This window comes from Opisthocomus hoazin, chromosome 2 (genome assembly GCF_030867145.1).
Source record: "Opisthocomus hoazin isolate bOpiHoa1 chromosome 2, bOpiHoa1.hap1, whole genome shotgun sequence".
Lineage (NCBI taxonomy): Eukaryota > Metazoa > Chordata > Aves > Opisthocomiformes > Opisthocomidae > Opisthocomus > Opisthocomus hoazin.
Window position 1 is genome coordinate 34,560,529 of NC_134415.1, and position 25,735 is coordinate 34,586,263.

General features: G+C 42.7%; 1 protein-coding gene across 2 annotated transcripts in view; it reads left to right on the forward strand.

The window, feature by feature from the left end:
* Positions 1-6,357: 6,357 nt before the first annotated feature.
* Positions 6,358-25,735, forward strand: part of MSH2 (mutS homolog 2) — a 57,915-nt gene continuing 38,537 nt past the window's right edge. Inside the window, exons 1-6 of one of the 2 annotated variants that reach the window (XM_075413147.1) lie at positions 6,358-6,601; positions 8,919-9,073; positions 9,476-9,754; positions 10,092-10,238; positions 11,369-11,518; positions 12,992-13,125. In XM_075413147.1, coding sequence (XP_075269262.1) covers positions 6,382-6,601; positions 8,919-9,073; positions 9,476-9,754; positions 10,092-10,238; positions 11,369-11,518; positions 12,992-13,125 — 1,085 coding nt within the window. In that variant the 5' untranslated portion in view covers positions 6,358-6,381. Of the gene's footprint in view, positions 6,602-8,918; positions 9,074-9,475; positions 9,755-10,091; positions 10,239-11,368; positions 11,519-12,991; positions 13,126-25,174; positions 25,272-25,735 lie in introns of those variants that run through there. The other variant, XM_075413148.1, reaches the window with a different exon arrangement.

A 25,735-nucleotide genomic window follows, 5' to 3' on the forward strand; every position in this document is an offset into this window, starting at 1 on the left:
TGTTGCGCAGCTAGAAGCTGTTTCTGCTGTTATTACTGTTTACTGTCATGAAGGCTGACCGAACTTAGGCTATCTACCTCCCAGAGCTTTGGATAAAAGAGCTTGCTTTGGCAGCCAGTAATCGGTAATATATGCTGGCTAGCAAGTAAGCATGTATAGTCCCTCCAGCATATCTGATTTGTAAAGGAAATGCTGTAACTCCTGTTGCCAGAGAAATAATGAGATACAAGATAAGGAACTGAATAATAAATCTTATTACTCATGTGGTGTCTGTTTTGACCACCCTCCCTTAAACAGGAGAAGTAGGGTAAACTACTGAGAGGATATTCTACATACTGTGTTCATAAACTTAAATGTGAAATTTAGCCATCAGAACCCCATTTAAACCAGTAAAAAAACCATTAGAGAGCTTGTGTGCATCTGCTAAATACAACACTGGAGTTACTCGGCTGTGGTGAATGGACTGCCACTGTCATGGGCCACCAGTACACCTTCTGCCATGGAACAAGGCAGTAGCTGACACGTGTCTGTTGCTGGGTTGGATGTTAAATGTAGGCAGCGACTGCTCCTTGGGTCTTCCAGCATCTGATGCTACGAACTTAGCTGTGAGTGCTGAGCTGCTGCGGCACCCAGGTTTTACCAGATTTCGGTGAAGTCTGCAGGATGTTTTGGGACATGGAGACACGCGCACTGATTTGCTCTGAGAAGTTGCTGCTCTGCACAAAAATCATGAAGTAGGGAATTTATTGGAGTGCTTTGCAGCCTTTTCAGGGCTTTTTCAGTGATGACTTCTGTAGGGCAACCTCTCCCTCTGCCAATATATGCCACTCCCTTTCTTCCCAGGTCTGCAGGCGGTCTGCTGAAGTATGCTGAATTTCATACAGTTCTGTAAGCTGTTAAAGCTGAAGATTTCAGCAAGCTTGCCTTTTGCCAAGTCACGTGTATTATTGTCTTCCCCAATTCTTTGCTCTCCGTATCCTATGTTTTCTTTAATGCCTGCAATATGGTATCCTTGCCATTCCTTTCTTCTCCTCGAGATAATAATGCTATTGTTTCCTCTCCTCCTCCTCTTTCCACCCTCGCCATCCTCATTTCATGCCTTATTTCTGGCCTGTGGGATGGAAAGAGCTGTCATGTGTTGTGGCTGGGCTGGAGCTGCACATGTGCTGACTTGACTGGCTGGTATGTACCTGCTGTGTGGCCTGGACCTTGCCCCAGTCGGTTTGTTTGAAAATAATTTTCTCGCTGCTTTTCCCACAGCGGAGGAAGGCATTTAGATACTTTTCAATTTTTTTACCTAATGGAGCTTTTCTTGTTAGATACTTGCACGAGCTTAGTGTTTCTAATACTGTCTTGTCAAATTGGAGTGAAACTAGCCAAGGAGTTTGAAACTGACAAAGTTGACAGAAATTAATTAAAAATAGAAGGCAGTTCAACTAAATCCACAACTGATGGGATTGTACTATATCCGTTTCTAAACTCAGTTACTACGGTAAGAACACGCTGCTGCTCAGCTCTCAAAATGGTGGTCAACGATAGGTTTTTTCTTAGTTTCCTTTTCTAAATAGCTTTACTGATGTTTTATTCTGTTTTGTTTACTAAACACAGCACTTGTACAACAGTCCAGCTGCGTAAAAGTGTGTAGTTATGAGGAAACAGAAAACGATGAGGGGGATAAGAGTTGAAAAGCTAGTGTATCAGCATCCCGCAGCTTTATTGTATTTTACAGGTTTTTTATAGCTAGAGGAGACTAATGTGCTGAAATTTAAAAAAAAAAAGCCTCTATCAGATAGTGTCAACTCTCCGCATATGTGTCTGACATTTCTTCTCATATATAGAGCAGTTTTGAACTGCTGGCAAAAATGATTGCTATTGAAAAATAATATGGTGTTAAATAGCAAAATACTGCGTTCTCTTCTTTTGTTTTTGCATTCAGCAAAGTTAAAAAGCAAATTTCCTGAAAAAGAAACAAACCAATAGAACTTAATAAAAGAGTATGAGTCACTGCATGAATTTTTCACAAGGTAAATATTTTAATGCTTCCATTTGCCTAATTCAATAACTTCCTTCCATGAAGGAGCACGTTTTTTAAATCTGAAGTACTACAAAAAGTTGTGATACCATGTTCCCTCTCTTTTAACGTCATGTCAATTGCGATAAAGTCTATGAAGGGCAGACTGAAGATTTGTTAAGTAATTCGACGCTGAATAAATGAGATATTTTTTACAGAGAGGGGATGGACACAAAATAATAATTTTTATCTTACTGCCTATGTACAACATGGGAAAATAGTGTTTCTATAGGGACGTGCAAATCTTTTCCTTGCTTACGAATTATTGCACTAGCATATATATGTTATTACTGCTGAGGAAAATTAAATAAATGTTTATGCAAAGACCATGACAGCCTTTTTAGAAGAGGATATGCAAATAATATTTGAGAAAGCACGACCAATAAAGTCTATAAAACTTTCTTCGAAAGACATAAGTAATCCCTATAAGTAATTCCACAGCTACAAAACGGAAGGCTGGAATGTTGCGTCCGTGGGGTCTGTTGACACTGGCATGCTCATTACGCTCCTGAACAATCATAGCAGGTTTGGTAAGAGAAAGAACAGTGTTTGCCAGTCATGTTTACTTATATCCTCACCTGCTGGACTTTGATAGCCATAATATACAGTGACTTTGGATTACAGACTGCTTGAAATAGCCCGAAAAATATTCCAGGAAACTAAAAATACTTGCAGCTCTGCTGCCCCAACTTTACAACTGCTAGTTACTGAATTGTAGTAGCTCCCAGGAGAGGCTGCGGTCTGGTATTGTAAGGGTCCATGGCTGGGCATACAGGGAGTCAGGCATGCTGCAGGGGTGCCTTGTACGCGGGGGACGGTTGGGCCAGTCCCCGCAGAGTTTTATGAACTTTGCTAAAATCTTTGTCATCCTCATCTTAGCAATGACGTGCAACTGCAGACCTATGCAAGGGAGAGGGTGGTAGATAAAAAGGAGGTGGTGTGTAATGTTAGCAGGAACACGTACTAGGTTCTGGCATGTAAAAACCTGATACATGTAAGAAGCAGTCCTTTGCTCTACTAACCCCTGAATGCACTGCAGAATCCTTGCGCCTTCAGGTGCCTGCAAAATAGAGGCACGGCCGTGTGAAATTGAGCCGAGTGGAAAAAGTGCATACAGGTAAGTTAAAAGATCCTTTACAAGGCAACAGCCACATTTTCTGTTTTCAAACTTACATTAACTAAATATTCTTATCTTGTTAATATTATCTTAAGCCTCTGCTGCATTATACGTGCTCACACATACATACACACCAGTCTTAACACAAAATTTTCTGGTTACATCGCCACCAAAACATTAGAGCTGCCACTTACCACACTTGGGTACTAATTAACCTTTGAAAAAGGATTTATTTTATCTTCTTTTTTTCTGAACAGCGGTTAAAGGACATCCATCTTCTTAACTCAAAAGCCATTGTGACTTTTCTGTGTGTGCTAGTTATGCATAAGAAGGCAACAAAATTAATTAAGGTTAGATTAGCATACATTTCCCATCAGCCATGTGTGTAACAATTACAGCCATCTTCTCGTCACTCCTGGTAGGCAAGGGAGAAAGCAGGAAGCGCTCTGACAGCAACAGCACCGTGAAGTAACCAAGCCTGGCAACAGGGAGATCGTCCCCACGCAGAGTTAGCCCTGTGAGGATCTGCCGGTGTGCCCAGCTGCCCTGGAAGAACAGAGCAGGCAAAGAAAATGGCAGAAGCTCAGAGGAAAGGTGATCGATCTGGTGGTATTTTGTGCGAGAGATGTCACAACACGAATGCTTTTCATGGACTGTGGTCACCATGCTAAGAAGGTTAGCGGCCAGTTTAGGTGGTGGCTTTCTGTAAATGGGAGCCTGCAGCTCAGCAGGGCTGCCTTGAGCAATCTGCTGAGTGAAAAGCTTAACCAGCCAGAGGAGAGAGAAGAAAGCACTGCAACATACAGCAATTACAGTTTAGCAGATACCATTATATCTCTTTTCAAGGTGATAATGAGGTCCCTGGAGCCCACCTCCTCTCCAGCTGTTTGTACGGGACACTTTTTTCCTTCTTGTCCTATCTTCTGCCTTATCTGTAGTCATCAGTAAGTACAAAGACAAGCACTCCCAGCTACTCACAATGTATAGTTTGGGCTGACCTCATATTAACACCTCTTGGCAAGGTTGTCTGACATTATGAGTGCCTTCAGAAGGCTACCTATTTACTAAATGATAATTATTTAGGCTGAATTCTCCCATGTGAGTACTCCCGCAAGCAAACACTTTTGGTGGAGGGAAGTATCAGACCAGCTAGTTTAGCCACTTCTGAAAATAAGGTTAAGAAATGTACATTTACTCATAACAAAAATAAATCCAGCTGCCCTGCCAGAGCAATGTCATTTTCACAACTGTTCAGGAGATAAGAGGAAGATTTAGGGCAACCACGAAGCTGTCAAAGCTCTAGTGACCTTATGCTTTGCTTCTTCCTTCCTAAGTCAAATGAAGACAGATCTTACTTTCCCCTCTCCACAAGAACTGCCCGTGGACCTTCAGTGAGTGTGTTTGCAACAGGGCTTTGAAGACCTTTTCTGGAAAAGCTCTGTTACCTCAGTGGTACAGGACTGGGGTTTGGGTGAGGAAGGCTGAAGTGAGGACAGGCAGCCTGGGGTGACAATACGCAGGAATGGGGCAGAGGTGGGGACACCGAGGCATTCCCTGGGGGCATACACACACACACACAGAGCCAGCACATGGCAACACCTTCAGACTGAGGTATCAGGGTGGCCCCAGTGGTAAAATGATAGTTTAGTGTTGCTGTCCCAAAAATCGTCAGTGGGTCAGTCATCATCACCATCACACCCAAAAAGCATCAGTGTGAAAACCTGCTGTAGTCCTTACATGGACCTTTTGGAAAGTACCTGCTGACACCAAGAAATATTAAAGATGAGCACATTGATTCACCAAGTGGAAAGAAGAGGGAAGTCAAGTGAGAAATCTGGGGAAACAGGTCCCAAAACCCTGCCATAGCTGGGATCAGGAGCAGGCCAGGAGGAGGAAAGGAAGCGTGGGAGATGAGGTAGGAGAAGCTGAGGTAACATATGGTAGAAAGGAGAGAGAAAGCAATGGGACACAGACAAGGGGATGTTCTGAAGAAGTAAGGGACACATGCCACAAGAAGGGATAAGCATTTATGCAAGAAATACTAAGGCATGTAAAATCTAAGATGTGTTTTGTCTGTAGGTGATAGGGTGCAGGCAGCTGAACTGGGGTGCAAGAATCATGATTTAGAACTGACTGGAAAAAAAAAGTGGTGCAAGACAAGAGAACTTTCCAAGAAGGCTTGATTTAGCTGATGAAACCTGAGATTTCGCATTATTCATAAGGAATGATCACTAAATGATTGTCAGCTACACTATCACTTTGTCTTTACAGCGGAAGAAAAAACAAAAAATGAAAAATGCTTAGGCCAGTGTAAGGAAAAGGTCACGAGAAATCGAAAAACTGAAGTGCTCTGGGCAGGGGGACCACCCTGCAGCCAGGGCTCAGGATCCCTCCGAGCGCTGTGGAGCAGCCAGTGCCCTGTCTGTCTCTGAGCTGGGCGACCCCAGTGCGAGAATGGGAGTCAGCTCTTGGGTTTTTTTTGGCCGTTTGCCACCTTGTTCCTGGTGCTGGGAAGGAGGTCCTTACCCGTAAGGAGGGTGAGAGTTCCTTTCTCTTTGCCTGAGGGGGCAGATGGGGGTCTCTGGACACCATTTTTGCCCCGCAACCAGAGGAGGGCCCGTTACCACCCGGTCCTCTGCTGCCGGGCAGTCCGAGCCAGGCTGGCAGCCTAGGAAGCCCCTTGGCTCGCTGAGCCCTGCGGGCCTCCTCCACGCTCCCGGTCCACAGGACGCTCTCCCCCTCATCCTCCTCACGGCGTAAGCGTGGCGACCACCTCAGCAGGGCTGCCCGCGGCTCCCCTGCCTCTGCCGGGAAGACTTTCGACCACCGCGCGCCCCTGTCCCGCCGAGGCCTGAAAACAAAAACAGGAGGTCGCGCACAGCCCCAGCCGCACGACGCCTGCCCCGGCACGGCTCCGGGGCGCCGAGCTCCGGGCAGCACCGAGCCCCTGCGGGCCTGGGGCCGCCCCCTTCGCGGTGCTGCGCTCCCCGCAGGCCTCTCCCGCCTCGGCGGCGTTGCCACGGCGACGCGCGGCGCGGGGGAGGGCCCACGCCACGCCACTCCAGCGACGCGAGCGCCGTGCAGGGGGCGGGGCGGGCGTGGCGCGCGCCGCTGAGGCCGCGCAGCCATTGGGTGGCGCCGCCGGCGGGTAGCGGGGGGCGCGCGCGGCGGCCGCGGGCGGGAAGGCGGCAGCATGGCGGTGGAGCCGCCGCGGGAGGCGGTGTGGTCGGAGGGCGCGGGGGCCGAGGCAGGCTTCGTGCGCGCCGTCCTCTCGCTGCCCGAGAAGCCCGACACCACCGTGCGCTTCTTCGAGCGCGGCGACTACTACACGGCGCACGGGGCGGACGCGCGGCTGGCCGCCCGGGAGCTCTTCCGCACCCGCGCCGTCATCCGCCAGCTGGCGGGAGCACCGGGTGCGTGCGGCGGGGAGGCCCGGCGGGGCGGCGGCCTTGCTGCGGGGCCGGAGCGGGGGGAGGAGGCAGCGACGGGCGCGGCGGCCTCTTCTCAAAGGCGAGGCCCGCGGAGGGTGGCTCGGCCGTGAGGCGCTGCTGCTAGGCCCGCGCTGGGCCGCGCCGTGGCCGCCGGCGGGCCCTCGGCCTCCGTGGGTGCGGGGAGGGTAGTGCTGAGGGGCCGCTGGTTTTTAGGGTCTGCTGGAAAGCGCGGGTCTGAGTGTTCCTGCTCTGCACGTAAGGTCCCGCTGCAGGCCGGTCGGATGCGAGTGGTTCATTGAACGCGGCGTGGTGCATCGGCTGACAGCAGTTAATAGCATTTTTTTCCAGAGATTGGTAGATTTCCATTTGTGATGATGATTGGCACTTCCTGTGGTAACGGAGGAGTGGGCTCATACAGTTCTGTAGCGCAGGTGATAGGTAAACAGTGGTAACTTAACGCTTGGCTGATAATGGCCTGCAGAAGTAAATAACATAATCAAATGTATATTGCATGAAGTTTTTCCCTTCCATCCACCCCCTGTTGCTTTTTATTTGTCTCTTGATGTGGGATGGTGGAGCTTGCAGATGTTGGATGTAGGAGCATCGAGATAAATTGTCTTGTCAGAAGAGGCAAACCTTAGTATTATCCTTAATCTCGAGGAACGTAATGTTGCAAAGTTATTGGCTCATACTTTGCAAAATAAACTTAATTAAAACTTGTTTCTTATGTATGACTTGTTTTTTTTGTGCACTGGCTAATGCCAGGATGGCATTCTTTCATGCTTTTCACTTTCTGTTGCAAGTGATGAGCTAATACGTAAAAAACAAACCAAAACAAATCAAACCCCTCAAAACAAAATAAACCAACCCACCCAAAGCCACAAAAAAAGCACAAAACTTGTGGAGAAGTTGTAGAGCTTGATAGTTTCAAGTGTAGAATTTGATATCTCTTCGGAACAGAAACACATGCATCTGTATTATTTTTGTATTTGTTTAAAAGTAATCATTTCGCAGATTGTAAGCCTGTGACTATCAGCTCTGGTTTTAGAACACTGCAAACTGTAGCCTTATCTAGCATATCCAACTAAAAGTCAGCATAAAATTACATTACTGGCTTGCAGGATGATTTCAAAGCACCCATCAGATTCAGCTGCCTCCCCCGCCCCCTGCTAGTGTATTATGTAGTCTCAGCTGAATAATAGAAAAATTGTATTTTGTTGGACACTTCTGCTTTGGGAAAGAACCTGATTAATGTGGAATTAGTTTTTTACCTGCTTGCAAAAAAAAGTCTTGCTAGAGATTTGAAGAAAGAAAGTGAAAAAAATCCTATTTAAAATAAACCCTAGGTTCTTTTGGGTATGGAAATTCACTGTTTAACATCTTTCACTTAAAGGGGGGAAAAAGCCTCAAATGTGATGAAGGCGTGCTACTGAAAAGAGGGATGTGATAATCCCGATCTATTGCTTGTGCTTGCTTTACACGTCATCTGGCTCTCATGTATCTGACTCCAGTCAGAGTTAATTCCATTTGCTGATCTGGCCACCGACCAGAAACCCCAGTTTGTTTAGTAGTGGAATTATCCTTTTCTGTGGATAGGCTGGTGCCGGAGGTGGCGCGGAGGTGGGGAGGTAGAAGTGGTACTGCTCCTCCTGGCAGCTGTACAGAATTAAAATTGTTCAACTGCATCATCTGCCTGCGCCCTTGTAGGAATAGAAGCATGAAGTTTGTCAGTTAGGCACTTTCTAAGTTCGATTTGAATGTAAACTTTTAAACTTTTTTTGAGAATACGTTGTTTTTACAGGCTATATTGTGATAAAAGGACAGTGTCTTGGCATGTGCGTCTTGCCATCTTCTGAGCGTGAATGGGGTGGCAGTCTCTTCTGTCAACAGAAGGGGCTTATCCAGGATAGAAAAGATGTTATCCAGAAGGAAAACCTGTATCAGGCTTCCGGCACTCCTTAGATTAAAATGTGTGAAACATTAATTAGAAAACCAAATCAAGAATATTGTAAGGAGAGGGGAAGGGTGAGAGATCTCTTTGTATATATGTGTGTATAGATTTAGTGAAGTTTGGAAATTAACATTGTTTTTATTTGGATATGGAGTATGCTTTCTTCATGCTTCATATTAACCAGTTGAATATTGTGGTTTTGTGTTGTTTCATGGATTTCACATGTTGCTGCTTTGACATTAGAATAGTGTCCTTCCTGAAGGCTGTTCTTGGAGATTTTGACTACAGAAAATAAAATTCATGAACAAATTCAGGTATCTCATAGTTTTCTTTTTTCTTTTTCTGTAGAAACTCAGAAGCTTGAGAGTGTTGTGCTTAGTAAAATGAACTTTGAATCTTTTGTGAGAGATCTGCTTCTGGTTCGTCATTACAGAGTTGAAGTTTACAAGAACAAAGCAGGCAGTAAATCTCTCAAAGAAAATGACTGGTATTTAGCATACAAGGTACAATTTTCAACCTTTTTTTTTAATTATGAGATGAAAAAAACCAACATAACTCTTTCCTGAGCCTCTCAGCTTGGAGTTTTGGGGTTTTCAGGGACTGATGTTGGTGGTATGATGGTAAATCATGCGCTCTGTTGTATATCCCTGTATTTTCTACTGCTTTAAGGCTGGAAGAGCTTGTTCTGTATCTTTGCCGTAGGTTGGGAAATAAAGGAAACCCGAAGCAGTTCACGTTGTGTAGATGATAAGTAAAATTTTAATGTTTAAAAAAATAGAACAGCTGTATGTTTTATATTAATGGACTGCTCAGTACTTAGTTTTGTCATTTGTCGTCCTTTTTAAAGAAAAAAAAGTATGTGTGTATATACACAGTCTTTCACAGTGTATTTCTTTTCTAAATAGGGTTCTCCAGGAAATCTTGCCCAGTTTGAGGAAGTTCTCTTTGCCAACAATGATATGTCAACGGCCATTGGGGTTGTGGGGGTTAAGCTGTCTACTGCTGATGGACAAAGAGTAGTAGGAGTGGGGTATGTCGACACTACGCTGAGAAAATTGAGTGTCTGTGAGTTTCCAGATAACGATCAGTTCTCAAATCTTGAAGCTCTACTGGTTCAACTAGGACCGAAGGAGTGTGTGCTGCCAGGAGGAGAGACTGCAGGAGAGATGGGAAAACTACGACAAGTAAGGGAACCATTGTGGCTTACAGTTAGACAAAACTTTTATCTAAAAAGCTGTATTCTAGCTTACTAGCTAGGCTCCTTGATTTATGGAAAATGAAGGAGCAATGCGTTAACTCAAAGTAGTTTTGATTTATGTGTCCAAAATGTGTCATTTGTCTGCTGACTTATTTGGATTTTAATCAGCAAAAGTTGTTCTAAGGGTAAAATCTTGTCTACCATTCTTCTCCCTGCAACCTAGCAATAAATAAGTATCTCTTCAGGGTTTGCTTCGATGCAATGAACATTTGTTGCCTGAGTATTGAACGTAATTGATAACTCTGTGTTTGTATGGACAACAGGTCATTCAGAGGGGCGGAATCCTGATTACAGACAGGAAGAAGGCGGATTTCACGACAAAAGATATTGTTCAGGATCTCAATCGCTTGTTAAAATCCAAAAAAGAAGAACAAATGAATAGTGCAGCATTGCCAGAGATGGAAAAGCAGGTGAGCACAGAGCAATGTTTACTGTGTCCCCCTGTTTTTCAGAAGCAGAGTGCTGTGTGTGTGCCTCTGTTGTGAGTTGATCTCCTCTATCCTTACTGGTCCTATTTTATGCTGGATTCCCATACTTCTGGGGCAGTATGTTGTACAGCCCTTGCTATATTAAGCTACATTCTTGCTGAAGCATTTATCAGTTCTGCTCAGCTTGACTCTGTGTCAAAGCTGGATTCCAGGGGTCGTGGAAAAGAATTAGAGAACCCTTCACTTATCTCTTTAAAGTAGTAAACTCTGGTAAACAAATAGACTGTGCACAAGAGGTGCTTCCTTTCATAATCTAGCTAGCCTAAGGACCGAAATACGATACTTTGATTATTTTGCATGACAGGAAAATTGGTATGTGAAAAAGAAATAATGTTTCTGATAATATTTTTGTGTTTTGTGTCATCTTGTGGCTCAAGCATAGGATTTAGTGCCTGCATCTGAACTGAAAGTGTTTGTTCTTAACTGCAAACAAGTGGTAGTTTGCTTGAGTTAAACATGTTTTAAAATGCCCTTCACTGCTGATGCTCCCTGCAGGTGTAAGGTACAGACTTCTTCTCTCCTTGATGTGTGATTTCATAACAGGTTAAAATTGTTTGAAGTGTGTTGCAGCTGAACAAGTCAGTCATGCTGCTGCCTCTCTTTTGTGCTGGCACTAGTGTTTGTAACACCATGCAGTGAGTCAGGTCAGATCCTTGTTCTGGCTGAAAACTAACCCTGAAACCATGTCCTGAGATGATCCATGATACCTCATTTATCTGCAATACCTTGTTTTTGTTCCTGAGCCAGAAACATCCTGATAACAGCTTTGGAAAAGTGGCAAGGCGTGCACTTCACATTGCATTTATAAGATTATTCAAATATCTAGTTTGTTATTCTTGCACCTACCTAGAAAGATGCTGTAGTGCCACAGAATGTCCCTATGAAAATGATGTCTTGTCAAACAGGATGAGTCTCTCATGTCTCTGCTGGAATTGACATGGCTCAAAGTCTTCCCCAGTTGTAATTTTCTAGGGGCATTTATCAAATACTCCCTGATTCAGGAGTGTTTCTAACTAGAATGTGGTGTGTTTTGTCTTGTTTTTAAACTTCAGGTTGCTGTTTCGTCTTTGTCGGCCATTATCAAGTTTTTAGAGTTGCTCTCAGATGACTCTAATTTTGGACAATTTGAGCTGACTACTTTTGATCTTAGTCAATATATGGTTCTAGATAATGCAGCTGTTCAAGCCCTCAACCTTTTTCAGGTAAGAAATGCACGCTTGAATTGGTAAGTGTTTTGCAGTATACTTATTTAGCTGCTTGATAAGTGGCCTGGCTGCCCAGTCGCAATTCCCCAGATCCTGATTAATGGCGACTTCTATGTTTTAGCTTTGTTTTCAGCCACTCCTGTACAGTGTGTTTTAAACACTGTCAGACGCCTTGCAGGCGTTACGCGTGTTGTGATAGGGAATACGCTGCCAAGTCTGTCTTTAAGGGCTGTTGTGAGCTTTGGAACAAGGGTTTTGCCGTGTAGCAGGAAGCTGCGTTGTTGCTTGTGTGGCAGGCTGTCTGTGGGGAGGTTTTTGGGCAGGCACTAAAGCAAAGGCAAAATATTCTATAATTTGAGTTGCTCTGTGAGGGATGTAGGTGAAGTTCTTATGGTGCAGCAGGTGCAGTTGATTGTATGAAACTGTAGCCTTCCAAGTTGGATGTGCTGAAGTAGGTTATTTGTGTATAATCTATGTACTCTGCGACGCTTTCTTGGATTCAGAAGTTTTTCATGTGTAATACTGTCCAGAACACTGAAAATAGGCACATCCACTTTAGATATTAGATTTTCTAGAGGTTATATGTGCCAGTATACCTTCTCACTGCATTCATTTCCTGTTGTGCTGATGCTAGTTCTACAGCCCAGTTGTTTACAGGCATCCAGACCTGCTCCTGGTTGAATGCTTGCCTGCTGTTTTAATGGCAGGTGTTCTTGGGTAGAGAGGGTTGAGATTTTAATTTCCAGGTTAAGAGTTGAAAAAGCTCTTTTGCTGTTTTTGAACCTTAAACAAATTTTTTGCTTCTTAGCTGTATGTGCAAAAACCAAACCAACCCCCGAGAAAAATGCCAAGAAGGCTGTCCTGAGTCCAGTTAATATTAAACCTAAAGCATAGGTTATAAACTATAATCTGAACAGAGTAAGTTTAGAGCTGTTTATGTACTTCAAAGATGATCTGGGGAAGCTTGAGAGAATTTGGGTAACTGTGTTCTCTCCCATTACCTCGTTCTGTTGCGTGTCGTGTTGTGTCCTGCCCCTGCCTGGCACCCTCCAAAGATCCCCAACCCAAACCCTTGAACTCAAGTCCTGTTTCTTGCTGCTTTTTTTGATGGACAGGACCGCTAGTTTTTTGACCTTATAAAGGTCAAACTAGCAAATATCTAGGTATATTTCCACTTTTCCTATTCAAATGGTGAGCTACCCAGTGACTGGGTGCATTTCTGACTTTCCTGTTTACTTGGCTAGTTTCAAAACGGACAAACCCATTCATTGTTTGCCATGTTCCGGGGACCAGAGTACAAATGCTTTAATGCCATGCTGTTTTGTTGGCCTTTTTTGATGGGTGCCAAGTTGAATACAGAAAAAACACTAACCTGTTCTAGGTAGCAAAGTTGAGTGCCATTCAGTGGGTGTCAGCAGTGAGCTTCATTAACTATTTTTCTTCTTTTTTTTTTTTCCCCTCCCTTTCCAGAGTTCTGTGGAAAATGCTAACACTGCACAGTCTCTAGCTGGTTTACTAAATAAATGCAGAACCCCACAAGGACAAAGACTAGTTAATCAGTGGATCAAACAACCACTTATGGACAAGAATAGAATTGAAGAAAGGTAACAGTGTTACGTGTTTGATAGACTTACGCAAGTTAGTAACTAATTTATAGAAGGCTCTTTCTTTTAGCACAAAATAATGGTGCTGGAGGTTTTTTTGTGCTGTCCTGTAACACCTTGTAGTTAGAGCAGAAGGTGTTATTTCTTGAGGTGAAGTTGACAGGTTACTGTTATATTAAATGCTTTTTACAATTATGACTTTTTAAAGAGGAGGTATGTTTAGATGGTCAAATGATTCATGCTACAGGCTAAGGCAGCATAGGATCAACTTCTTAACTATTATGCTGCAAATACTCAAGCTGTATAATATTTTGATGTCACTTCCAGTTTACCAACTAAAAAAAAACAAACCGAAAAAAACCCAAATAATTAAGGAGTAGTGACCTCTTTGTACTTCCAGGAAGAAACTGTCTGTGGTTGCAGTGGGGCACTCTTACCATATCTTGCCTAGATATTGTGGCCCAAATATGGGTGGTCTTTTTCTCCCTTGCTTTTCCATACTGCTGCCTGTCACCATGTGTCTGCCCTACCATCAGGCAGCAGTATCAGACCATACAGAGCCGTAGAGAAACTGGCAAATCTCTGCTGAGAATGTGCAGGTGGTTCTCAATCCTTCAGAAAGGAGAATTGCAAAGACCATGTTCCTTCAGTGTGTATGTGTGTTAATCTCTTGATTATGTACACCATGCAATCAGAAGTTACACTTTTTTTTTTAAACTTGTGCCAAATGTAGCAGTGTTCTTATCGTCTAAAAGCAAGCCATGCAACTCAAGCGAATGGGAAGTTAATGCATTGCAAAATGTGTTAGCGTGTACCTTGACAAAGCAGAAGAAGCCAGAAAACTGAATTTAACTTCGATACCTTCTCTAAGGCTTGTATTTCGGTTAGGACATTGCAGGTATGTCTGTATATGCTGTTGGGCTTTAGCACAGATCACTACTACCAAAAAAGAAATTTTGACTTAGTCACATTGATGTTTAAAGAAGTTACACAATGACTAGCTTTCTCTCTAGATTTCTAGAGACTGAGTTATTCTGCTTCTCTTCAACAAATTTTTCTACTTTTTCTAATAATTTGCAGAATTGTGCCTAGTAATTTGATCAGAGCACACCTAGAAATGTTTTTAATGTGACGCTGAAATATTTGTCCCCAGGGTTATTGACCGCTGTATCTTACTTTGACATGTATTACGAGAGCTTTCATCGTAAGTTCTTGATTATGTGCCCAAGATCATCTACTTCTGTCAGTTTTGGATTCTAAAAATCTAAGCCAACTTTAATTGTATGGTTATGCTTGTTTTAAGATTTTGAAAGTTATTGCTCCGATTTGTAGTTTTCTTATGTGAAAGTAACCATAGGAAGTTTTAATTTTTTTGTCAGACTTGTTTGTTCGTTACTGCGCATCAGAAGTTCTGCAAGTTTGGAAGAGGGAGGATGTTTTCTTCATGAAGCTGGGATTAAATCATAGGCAGAAAATGTAACTTGACCTGTTTTGTAGAGTTATGATAATCTCTGCATTTTATGTTGTGATTCTGTATGGCTGAGGTTGACTGAGTTTAGGACAAGCTGTATTTAAAAGAAGAGGGGAGTAATTAAATGGAGTTAAGCTCTTAGTGAAGCTTGTAAAGATTCCTGTATCCAAGTGTTACGGGGTTGAAAGAGGTCCATTGATAACCTCCTGTGTCTTGCACAGCCACAGAATCACCTGAGTTGCAATTCTTTCTGAGCAGTTTGTTTTAATCTGTGCTAACGGACACTGAAATACTACAGTCATACTTTTTCAGTGTATTCTGCAGCATAGCTAAGCCTGTCTGAATGCATCTTGCTTTCAAGTACTACTTTGGCTGTTTGACTTTGGGATAAAAGCAACGTATTTTACTCGTAAGCTGTTGGTGTGCTGATCTCCCAATCTTCATGCATTTCAAAGTGTGTAGGACTGTTCTTCTTTTAATCTGAAGGAACAAGCATAATAAGAGAAGCTGTTAGTGGGACTGATGAGATGTATTGACAGATTCAAGTATCTTTTGAAAGATAAGCAGTTGCCAAGTTGTTTCCTATATGCTTGACAGTATATTGTGGCTGTTTTAAGAATTACAAACTGTAGTTTAGAACATATAGTTGGTTTGAGAAGGAAAAATCTGGACTGCTGTTCCTTTACGTTTCCTTTGTAGTCAAAGAGAGTTACTGATTATTGCTTAGGTTGAAGTGTGCCATGTTAAAGGACCCCATTTAACACCAACCGGTGCGAAACACTGACCAAACTGGGCTGAATTACCCGAGTTGAACTGATGTTGGATGGCAATATTTTGAAATAAGCCTGTTGTTTTACTTATACAGGAGGTATTTTGACTTACTTTTATTCCAGTAGTGTAGAATTGGACATCTGACTGTTTATTTAAAAAACTTTTTAAAAAACTAGGGAAGTTTGACTATTGTAGCCCTCTGCTAAGACCTGTAGGTGGTGCACGTCATCTTTTGGAGGTAAATGGATCAGCTGGTTTCAGTAGTTTGTAACCTGCTATGTGTCATTAATGTTTATGGATGAATAGAGCACAATGTTACATCACTAGTCCATATTAACCATTGATACAGTAACAACACAAATTAATACACATAGTGCACATGCTTCAGTTAAAATAATGTTTATCTATTGGAACAGCTCCTAATGAGAACTAAGAGAACAGGGGTTCCTGATACTTGCCTGTCTTGAAAGACTTGGGGTACTGCCCATGTCTGGCTCATTTTCCATTATTAAAAAGGTAATTATCAGTCATAAGTAAACAAGATACAGCCCTGCTTTTCCCATGTGGTGTGTTCAGAAGGCAAGTACATGAGGTTCTTGCTCCTTGCCTTACAGTCAGCATATTTCTGAAATCAAATGTGGTTGCAGAGACAGGAAGTGCAAATACGTGTAGTAATTGTGTAACATGATTGGCTGTAATACAGCAAGTAGCTTCAGTGTGTAATGTTTATTTTTCAGATATTGGGAAGTCTGAGAAATGTGACAGAATGTAAAATAGTGCTTGTTCTGTTATGCCTTGAGAAAGGAACTCGTGCTGAATATATTTAATTGTTTTAGATATTGGGGCGTGGAAGTCCATCTGACATATGTGTGCAGAACAAATATAAGATTCCAGCTGACCTTTTTAGTCCTCTATGCATACTGTGGCCGAACCTCTTGTATGTCTCTGCCCTGTAGTAGAAAAGGTGCGGGGGGTCTCGGTTTCAGAGGAGTTACAGGCTGTACTCTAACATTGCTTGTTCTGGTTCAAGCCTGTTTTGAGCTTTTCTCTTGTGTTCCTAAATAGTATGCTGCATTGGGGGCCAAATTGCCGAAACCAGTCCCATCTCTAGCAGAGTCAGAAAGTAATAGATTTAGGAAGCTTGAGGTGAATCAATGGCTAGCAGGGTAAAGTTTCCAAGTCTATAGAACATTCTCATGAATCAGTCTTGACTGACAATTAAAGTAGCAGCTTGTTTAAAAATGAAAAATAAAAAAGCAACTTGTTGTTAGCTAGTGTAGGCAGGCTTGAGTGCCTTTACAGTGCTTTATTTAGTAATAAGTTAATGTAACATATGCTTTCTCTAGCAGATAAGTGGAGGGACAGAGCAGGGTAATGTGTGTGGGGTAGCTCAGAAGCTGTGGGACTGGGGGCTCATTGCGGGTGCACAGCATGAATGAGAAATGCCCAGGTGAAACGAGAGGTCTGTGTGTGCTGCAGGCCGGTGATCTCCCTTGGATCACAGAAATGTGGTCAGCTGGAGTGCTGTAGTGCATGCTCTTCACAAAGGCTGGGCAGGGAAGATGTAGGGGGTTGTGTTTCTGCAGAGGTATGACCTGGTGCAGAGCTTTCAGGTCAGGATTGGAGAGGGGACAGCAAGGCGATGGGCGTCTGCAGGACACCTGCCCCATCAAGATGAGGAGGGCGGACAAAGCTGCTGTGAGACCAGAAGAAGCAACGTGATCGTAGGCCCTGGCTCTCTTGGAGGAGTTGAGCTGCCTCAGCACCTGCTGGGGTGAAGCACGATCCTTGCATCTTTGCACGTGCTGGCAGATGAGTCGGCTGCATGGGAGTCTGCAGTGTGCCCTTGCAGCGGCGAAGGGTGACTGTGCACTGGGCTCTAGTGCATGTGGTAAGAGCAGGTTGAGGAACGTAGTTGGTCACATCTGCTTGGTAGCGGTCCGACTGCATCTAGAGATCTGTATGCAGTGTGGGACTGGCCAAACAGGAGCCGGTCCAGCGGAAAGCCACCGAGCAGGATTGTGAGCTGCAGCACGTGGTGTGTGGGGAGAGGCTGAGGGAGCTGGGTCTGTAGCCTGGAGAAGAATAAAGGGCAGCCCTGACTGCTGGTTTCAGCTGTGTGGTGGGTGGAAGTCATGGAAAAGGTGAAGCCAGGCACTGCTTCCAAGGGCACAGCAAAAGCGCTTCTTCCAAGGGCATAAGACAAAACAAACACCAGCTTCACTAAAGGACCCTCCAGCTGGAGAGATAAAAACCTTCACCGTGAGTGTGGTCAGACACTGGAATGTGTGCTCAGAGATCTCTGTTCTTGTTCAGTGTTCAGCTGAAATTACCCTTGTTTTGAGCAAGGTTTGGAACTAGAGGCTTTGAGTTCCCTTCCAATGTAAATTGTTCTGTGATAGGCTTTCACTACTTTTGTGTTCTTTTCTAACCTGGAGCTGTCGCTGCAAAGCATTGCAGGCAGGCTTTGTTACTTCTGTCATTGTGGTTAGCAGCTCTGGAAAGACTTTCAGTACTTTTTCGAGTACAGGGCAGTGCTTCTCCACGACAACAGACTGCTTTCAGACAGTTGAATTAGTATGTGGTGGCCTGTGTCCTCAGTAAGGGAGGGGAGAATGTGAACAACTTTGAGGTGTGTCTAAATGGCTTAATTAAAATGCACTTTAAACGCTGGGAGTGCCCCTAATGCCTGTAAAGAAGCTTCTGAAATACATTTTGAATCTGAACTGGTTGGAAGACAGAAATGAGATTTGTTATTGTTGTGCAGAGCATGATGCAATAAATATTTCACACAAAAGAGGTTGTTGTTCCAGTGACATGAAGGTGGTGTTGACTTCCCAGTAAGCCTCTAGAAATGTTAGAAAAATGTCACCTTTTTCATTCCAAAAGTTATAATCTCTAAGTCTCCTAGAGAAATGTTTGGAGCTTGAAGCTCTCAATGGTTCCTTTTTAATCCCTTCACCTGTGTTTACTATTTTCAAAACTACTAGATCACCTGTATCTTCATTTGGGTTTGCTTGTAAAACTGAGTTTGACAGTGAGTGCTGTCTAGAAACATGAAACAAAATCTCTAGTAGTCAAGCACCTGACAGACAGGGCAAGTCTTTAGGAAGAGTTTTCCATCAAAATCCCAGGCACTTTAAACCTGTTAAAAAGCTTAGGTTCTTGTGTTGGAAGAGACTTATTTTTAGTGTTCTTGTTTGAGGAGGGAAGAGGGGAATGAAAACAAGAGCTGAAAAAAGACTCCTTTCATAACACCTTCAGATGCGGGAAAGGCAGTGTTGCTGTTTGAGCTGGAGAAGTGCCTAAAAGTTGTTTGTGTTCTCCATGTTACCCAAAGAATTTGTCTTCTAGTTCAAGGATCAGCAATCAGAGTTGCAAATCTGTAAATTATAGGTGGCATTCAGTGGTGCAGCACTGGAGCAGGTAGTCATAGTATCTCCTGGTTGATACTTCCAGCTCGCCCACTTCATCCTGACAAGTCCTCACTTGGTGCAAAATAAATAGAAGGATTAAGTTTTTAGTCAGTTTCTTTTGCATCTGAATTTTGAGGCTCAAGGGACATGAACATTAAACTAAAATTTGGTTGAAACATCAAATTAGTTTTCAGATTTTTAAGAAATAATCAAATTGCCATTTTTTTAGGGAAGTGTGAATTTGTAGCTGCCATACTGTTCTTTTGCTCTCAGCCTGCCAAAAGGAGGTGGATGGTAATTACTGCAGTAGTTAAATTTTGCTTAGAATCTGTGTTTAATTTTTCAGGATTTTTTATTTTTCTAAATCATAGCCGTAAGTTAGTGACGTTTCCAGTTAAAGAGTGTGAGCATATGAAAACTTTTGCTATGAGTGTGTGCAAAGCTCTCTGGTTTGTCGCAGTATCCTTGGCAGTCACCATTTTGAACATTGTATACAGGAATATGGTATATTCTCCATGAAAGAACAGTGAACATACTATTATTTCTGCTCTGTTTCATTTGTATCCACAGACCTTAGAAAGGTGGCACGTTAGGAAACTGCAACAGAAGGTTTTGGCAAGATAATTTTGTGTTGACTTGTAATTTGCTTTCATTTATCATGTAAAAGGGTTGTAAAAGTCTTTAATGTTTTGTTTACATACAATTTGAGTTTCTCTGTACAGAATGAATGCAAATGAAGAAATATTTGTTTTTGATGGCAAAGAAACAGAACTTGTTCAGTATGCTCTTAGTCTGCACGAGTTTAAGAAACTGCACAGGTGAGCAATTTAAAAGAGTATTAGTGTTGATGGAGTATTGTAATAAACTTAACCTGTTAATTTTAATAACGTATGGAAACTTGTAAGGAATAAAACACTTAGAAAAAATAATAATGGAAATACCTTTCCTCAGCTGTCTCTACTCTTTGAAGACCATGCAGTAATATTGTTTTATCACTGGATCCCAAAATGCCGTATTTGATTAAAAAGGAAGACTGGCACAAAACCTCCGCAGTGTAAGGCATTATGCTGAGAAGCAGCCTTAGCTGCTTTCCATCTTCAGTTTCTCTGGAAAGTTTTGGGTGTGGCAGTTTCACTATATGGAGTTTACGAACTTGCCCATGACTGTAGAGTGTTTGATGAGTTCTTGCTCTGTTGTCTTCATTGTTCTTTGTTACCGTATAAGAAATGGAGGTTTATTAGTATTAAAAGATGGGCATTTGTTTTCCAGAAGCCTAAATACTATGTTGATGGAATAGCAATGTTCAAAAAAAGTGTTGTGAAACTGGTTGTTCTTGTCTTTATTAAATTAGGATATTTTTGCTTTCATGTCCTTGACACTTGTTCACACTTGCTGTTCTGTATATAGGATTTCCATGGTCTTCAGGGGTCAGAATTCAGTGTGAAGGTTTTTTTGTTTGTTTTTTTGAGTCTTACATCATGCAGCAACCTGTGACACTGAGTTGTTTCATAGTTGGCTGACACTGTCAGTAACCACTTTAAATCAAAAGGTGTATTCATGCTTCCCTGACCATGGATGGTCACCAGTTCTCTTGTTATTGGCACTGGCACTAGTGTTCATTTAGCTGCTTGGTTCATCTTTTGATGGGGAATGTAGCATGCTGAAGTAATCAAGGTTGTAGTGTTGTACAGCATCTAATCCAGTAAAACTAGGCAGTTGCCAAAAGGGGCAATCCCAGTTCCCCTGTCTGGGCTTCAGCTGCTTCTGCTCCCTTTTTTTTGGTCTTATGGCTACAAAAGAATTTGATTTGGCTTGTTCACCTGATGAAAACTAATCCGTGAAAAAGTAAGGAAAGTTGTTATCTAAAATTAATCCTTTTGCTCCTCTGCAGCTGGTCCATGACCTTCTATCATCATAAACATGAGTAAGATTAATATCTTCTTAAATGCAGATCAAGCAATACCAAAAACCTATTCTTCAGATTTAACAATCTAAGTGTTTGCTTTCTCTTGGTATCTTGACTTTTTTAGAGCTTACACTAATTAATTTGTATTGCGAATGGGATTACCAGACTTGCTACAGGAAGATAAATTGGATATCTGCCTATCCTTGAATTGGAAGAGTGTCTGAATCTGTGGAATGGAGCTGTTCACTACTATGGCTCAATAAATCTGCTGCCTTTCTGACAAATTCATTATGAAGATGCTACTTGAATATTTTTAGCTCCTACAGAACACAGACTTATGCAATTTTAATGAAAAATAATGTGTGCATGAAAATTAATAAATCAAGTCTTTTGTAACATTGGGAAGACAGAAAATATATCTCTGACGAAGAGTTTGGGAGATACTTAAGAGAATCTTGTTTTATGAAATATCCTGTTATCACTTTTGTCTGTACAGTTCCTTGTGGGTAAGAGACTGTTTAGTCCAGCAAGATTGTGCTGGGTTTTTGAGGTGGGAGAGGATTTCCTGTGTAAAACATCTTATGTTCAAAATTCAGCTTTGCTGATGGATCTTCTGTGTGGTTTTTCTTCTTTCTTCTGTAAGCATGCGTGTTTAAAAATCGGCAACAGTGTTTATCACTCTGTGAAGCAGCAGGTTGCTACAGGGTGAGAATTTTCCCTTTTGATCCCAGCTCCCCTTCTGTGGAACTGTTTAATTCGTTAAGGGTAATAATTTCGTTATTTCGTAACTGAGAATGAGGAGGAGTGCTGAATCAAATCTAAATAGTGCTGTTACATGAAACTCTGGGCTGAATGGCTGTTATCAGTAATAATTAAAAAATAAACTTTACTCTTATTTGGGAAACATAACTTTTGAGAAACATAAGCAAAGGTTTATTTTCCTTTTCTATAACTTGGGTAGCTGACTTAATGTAAGTAATATACCTGGGCTGTGGCATGGGAAATAAGACACTTGGTTTTGGTTTTAACTGTGACTAGGTTGATCATGTGTATGGAGGTTGGATGCACAGATCTGTGAAAGTTTCTTTGGAATATAGGTAAGAACAATACTTTTTGCTTAAAGTGTTTTAATACTTTCAGGACCCAAATCCTGTAGAGCAGGGCTGGTCTGCCATGGGAGTGTGGAGTAGTCCCAGCTGCAAAGTGAACCTTCAGTGGGAGCTGGTGAGAGGGAGATGCTGGTATGTCTCTGGGTCCCTGCTGCAGGGCATAGGTGGCCTTCTGTCCTATCTGGAGAGAAACAGTGGGACCCTTGGCAAGCTCTGGTCATTGCCTGCCTGTAGAAACGCTCCTGAACATCCCCCTCTCTGTTGCTCTGAAACACAGCTTGCAGCCTGCAGCTCTTGGCCATGTGAAGAGATAGGTGTGTGATGGTACCATCAGAAGTGCTGCCAGCCTTGCCTTGTAAATGAAGAAAAAATGTTTCCTTTCTGCTTCTTTCACTTTTCATTGTAGGGGATGTGTGTGCATGCCTCAGAGCCCTACAGTTCTTTGCTTTGACATGCTTTTTGGCTAGAGGAGGCAAAGCAGAGCTCTGCTAGTATGCTGCTGCTGCTTTATTTGCGTACGCTTCAGAATGATGCCAGGCACTCCCTTCCCTCAGGGTCTAAAAATATTGTTGTTGCAGCAGTCTGGTTCAGGAACAAGATCTTAATTGCATCAAGTGGTACCTTGCTGGCAAGAATCAGACCCCAGATTTTACTTTTCTGCTGAAGAATTGTTTTCTTCTTTACCTTGTCTAATCTGCTGGGATTGGAAAATATTAAACACTTATGCAAAAATAATGAATTATTGGTAACCTATTTCAGAATACATAAGACTGCAGTAAGTGTCTTTGGGGGGGAAAAAAAACTATTTCATTGGGAGTTAATGGTGCTATTTCTGATAATCCTGTTTTCTTTTTTATTCTGAGCTCATTAGCTTGCAGCCTCACAGTAAATACGTACAGTTTACAAAGCTTTGCCTGACTGTTACAGAAAATTGTTATTTTGTGCCTGGTACGCCTGATATAATCTCAGGGCTTTAATTTACTATCTCTAGACTTTGACCTAATACTCAAATGATACATGCAGGATTTCATGTAGGGTGGGAAAGAGTCTGTTGCTTCCCTGATACATTTATATAACATAAAATTAATATGTAACTGATGTAGAGGAGTGAACTCTGATTATTCGTAAGAATGCATATATTGAATTTAAGAATTTATGTGTAAGTGGACCATTCTGAGGTTACAAGTATCCAATATTATTTTCATGGTAGAATGCTTTGGGGACTGATTTAGAAAAGGCAGGAGACTGATGTTTGGATGTGGCTTTGCCTTATGTTGCTTAAACTTTCTGATTAAACAGAAGGGACCCTGATTGTGGATAGCTTTTGTCTGGCTGCTTAGTAGCACACTTTGTGTACCCAGTGCTCTGGAATTGTGTGCAGTGTGATTTCTGTAGCTCTTTTAGGGTCTAAAGTTGCCCTTCAAACCTTGGACTCTCTATTACAAGGGACGGCTTCCATAGAGCTGTGAAAAGTAGCCGGCATATTCATGGTTGCTTCAGGTTAAAGGTTAAAAGACAGTAGTAGCGAGTTCAGTCCGAAGACCTGGCCTGTAATAGTGGATGAAAGCCAATTTTTAGTACTAAATACATCCTGAGGATACTTGCCTGGAGGTTCCTTGATTTAGTTCACTTCTGACTTGAGGGAGAAAGTACAGCAGGGTGGAGAAGAGCAGCAGGTAGCAATACTACCTCACACTTGTTGCGGTGGCAGTGCTGGTTTCTGCCAGCTTAGAAGCCTTTGCGGGGCTGTGGCTTGAGGGCATAACTTCCTAGCCAGCTTAGGTCAACCTCAGGATACCGCTGGCAGGGCCACCCCAGAGCCAGGTGGTTCAGGAGAGCCTTGCTGGTGGAGAGCTCATGCAGCTGCAGCAAACGAAGCTGTGTTTAGGGAGGGGGCTGCTACTAGGAGCATTCCCTTCGGTGTCAGCCTGGGGTGTCTGCAGCTGGCTTTACCAGACTTCCAGTCTGTCTTCCTCTGTGCTGTGTGACTTGCCAGTGCAAAGAGCAGGGCAGCTTTCAAGCCGTACCGCTGAACCAGGTCATGCTTGGTCTCTCTGACTTTTTTGTTTCTGCAGAGGAAAAATTTTGAAACTTTCTGTTTGGATCTAGAACTGGGAATCATTGCGACATCTTTTAAGAAGCTAGGAAGGTCATCAGAGTACAAGGACAGCTATAATTTTATTGGGGTGACGGCATTGTCTTTAAGAACGCATATGTTGCAGGTAAATTGTAAGATGCATCACTGTGGGGTGGTTCTGTTCCTGGTTTGCTGTTTCTGTTAATCTACCCTGTTATACAACATCTCTTGCCAGCAGCCTGTATTTTCACATCCTGCACATAAAGCAGTAGCATACTGATTTGAGTACTGAATTCTGAACTGAGGATGTATATACACAGTTGTACTCATTCACTGTCGTCTTGAAAGTTTTGCTAGCTGTACCTCTTAGTTTAGCTCTTTCTTTTTTTAGGTTGTAACAGTGGTTTTCAGGGAAGGAAGCTGTGAAAGCATTTGATATCACAGCAGCATTTATAGCACGTTCTTATCCGAGGAAACAAAACCAACTTTGTGCTAGCATGCTAAGACGAAATGATGACAGGTTGCACAGTTTGGGCAACAGCAGGTGGGAAGTGTGTGAAGACCTTGAGCTGTTTAGCATGGAAGGGAGTACACAGGAAGGTGCAGGCTGCTTTTCGGCAGATGGGGTAGGTAGAAGCCTTGCATACCTGGGCACCAGCCTCTCGCATAGGCCTGTTGGAACTGGCTGGGTTGTCTGCTTCTGAACTACGGGCCCTTGTGCATGCATGCATGTTTGGTAGAGTGGAAAGAGAGCTTACTCAGATGAACACCTGGTAACACTCACTCAAACGTAAAATTTTGGACCCTAACAATATCGTAGGGCCAAATTGTACCAGTTTCATTAAAATAGCAGAAAGATTTTGACCCCTTGCTTGGGATATTCTCTCTCATGTGTAAGATGTGCTGGAGACACATGTATACATCTCATCCAAAGAGCAGTGTTCCGAGTTGTTTGTGAAACAAAAACATGGAATCAGCCTTGTGTCTTCAAAGTACTGGAAGAACTGGTGCTTATGGTGAGTCCCTGCAACGCTGTTCCTGCTGCTTGGATAAATATTGCCGCCAGCCAGCGGCTGGCTGCCAGAAAGCAGAGCAAGTTCTGTCTGTGCAGCGTCCAGTGTCAGCAGGGTATGTGAACTGACTGGGGATTGAGAAGACCGTGATATTAAGCCTATGGTGTATGAGTGAAATAGAATGGCTTTTGATGGTATTAGTCTCTGTAAAGTTGCTGGTTGCAACTTTTAAAGGGAGCTTAGGACAGTGCCTTCCTTGTTTCTGGCTGGAAAACGCAAATGCTGGTTTTAATCAACTACAGCAACTTGCTCTATGGTGAACTTCCTCCAGGGTGTAAAATTGCCAAATGCTTTGTGTGGAAAAGAAAACCCAATTAAAACAGGTAAGATGGTGTCTTGGCTTTGCCCTGCGCTCCTATTGAAGAGGCAGTACCTGAGGCTGTAGTTTATTCCATTATTCTGGTAATTTCTAGAGGATTAGAAAAGAAGAATTTATCAGTTTTGTATGTCTGGAATAAGCGTGTCAAGGCAGGTTTTACCTCAGCTATATTACATTAAGAAGAGATCTGGGTTTGAAAGAAATCCAAGGGAAACCAAAGTAATGGTGCATGAAGTGGTTTTCTGCTTTTCTTTGTATAAAGGAAATATGAAATTAAACTGGCATAACTGTGCATATTCTGAAACTTTTGTGGTGAGATGGAAGTCTTAGCATATCTTAAAGCAGTCCTTAATATGCTGCTTTTGTAAGTGGCATTTCTCTGATGAAATTCGCTATAATGAAGTTGAACAGTTGGTCAGAAAAGTTGGTCTTATTCTGCAGTCACAGAAAGCCTTCAGCAGGCAGAGA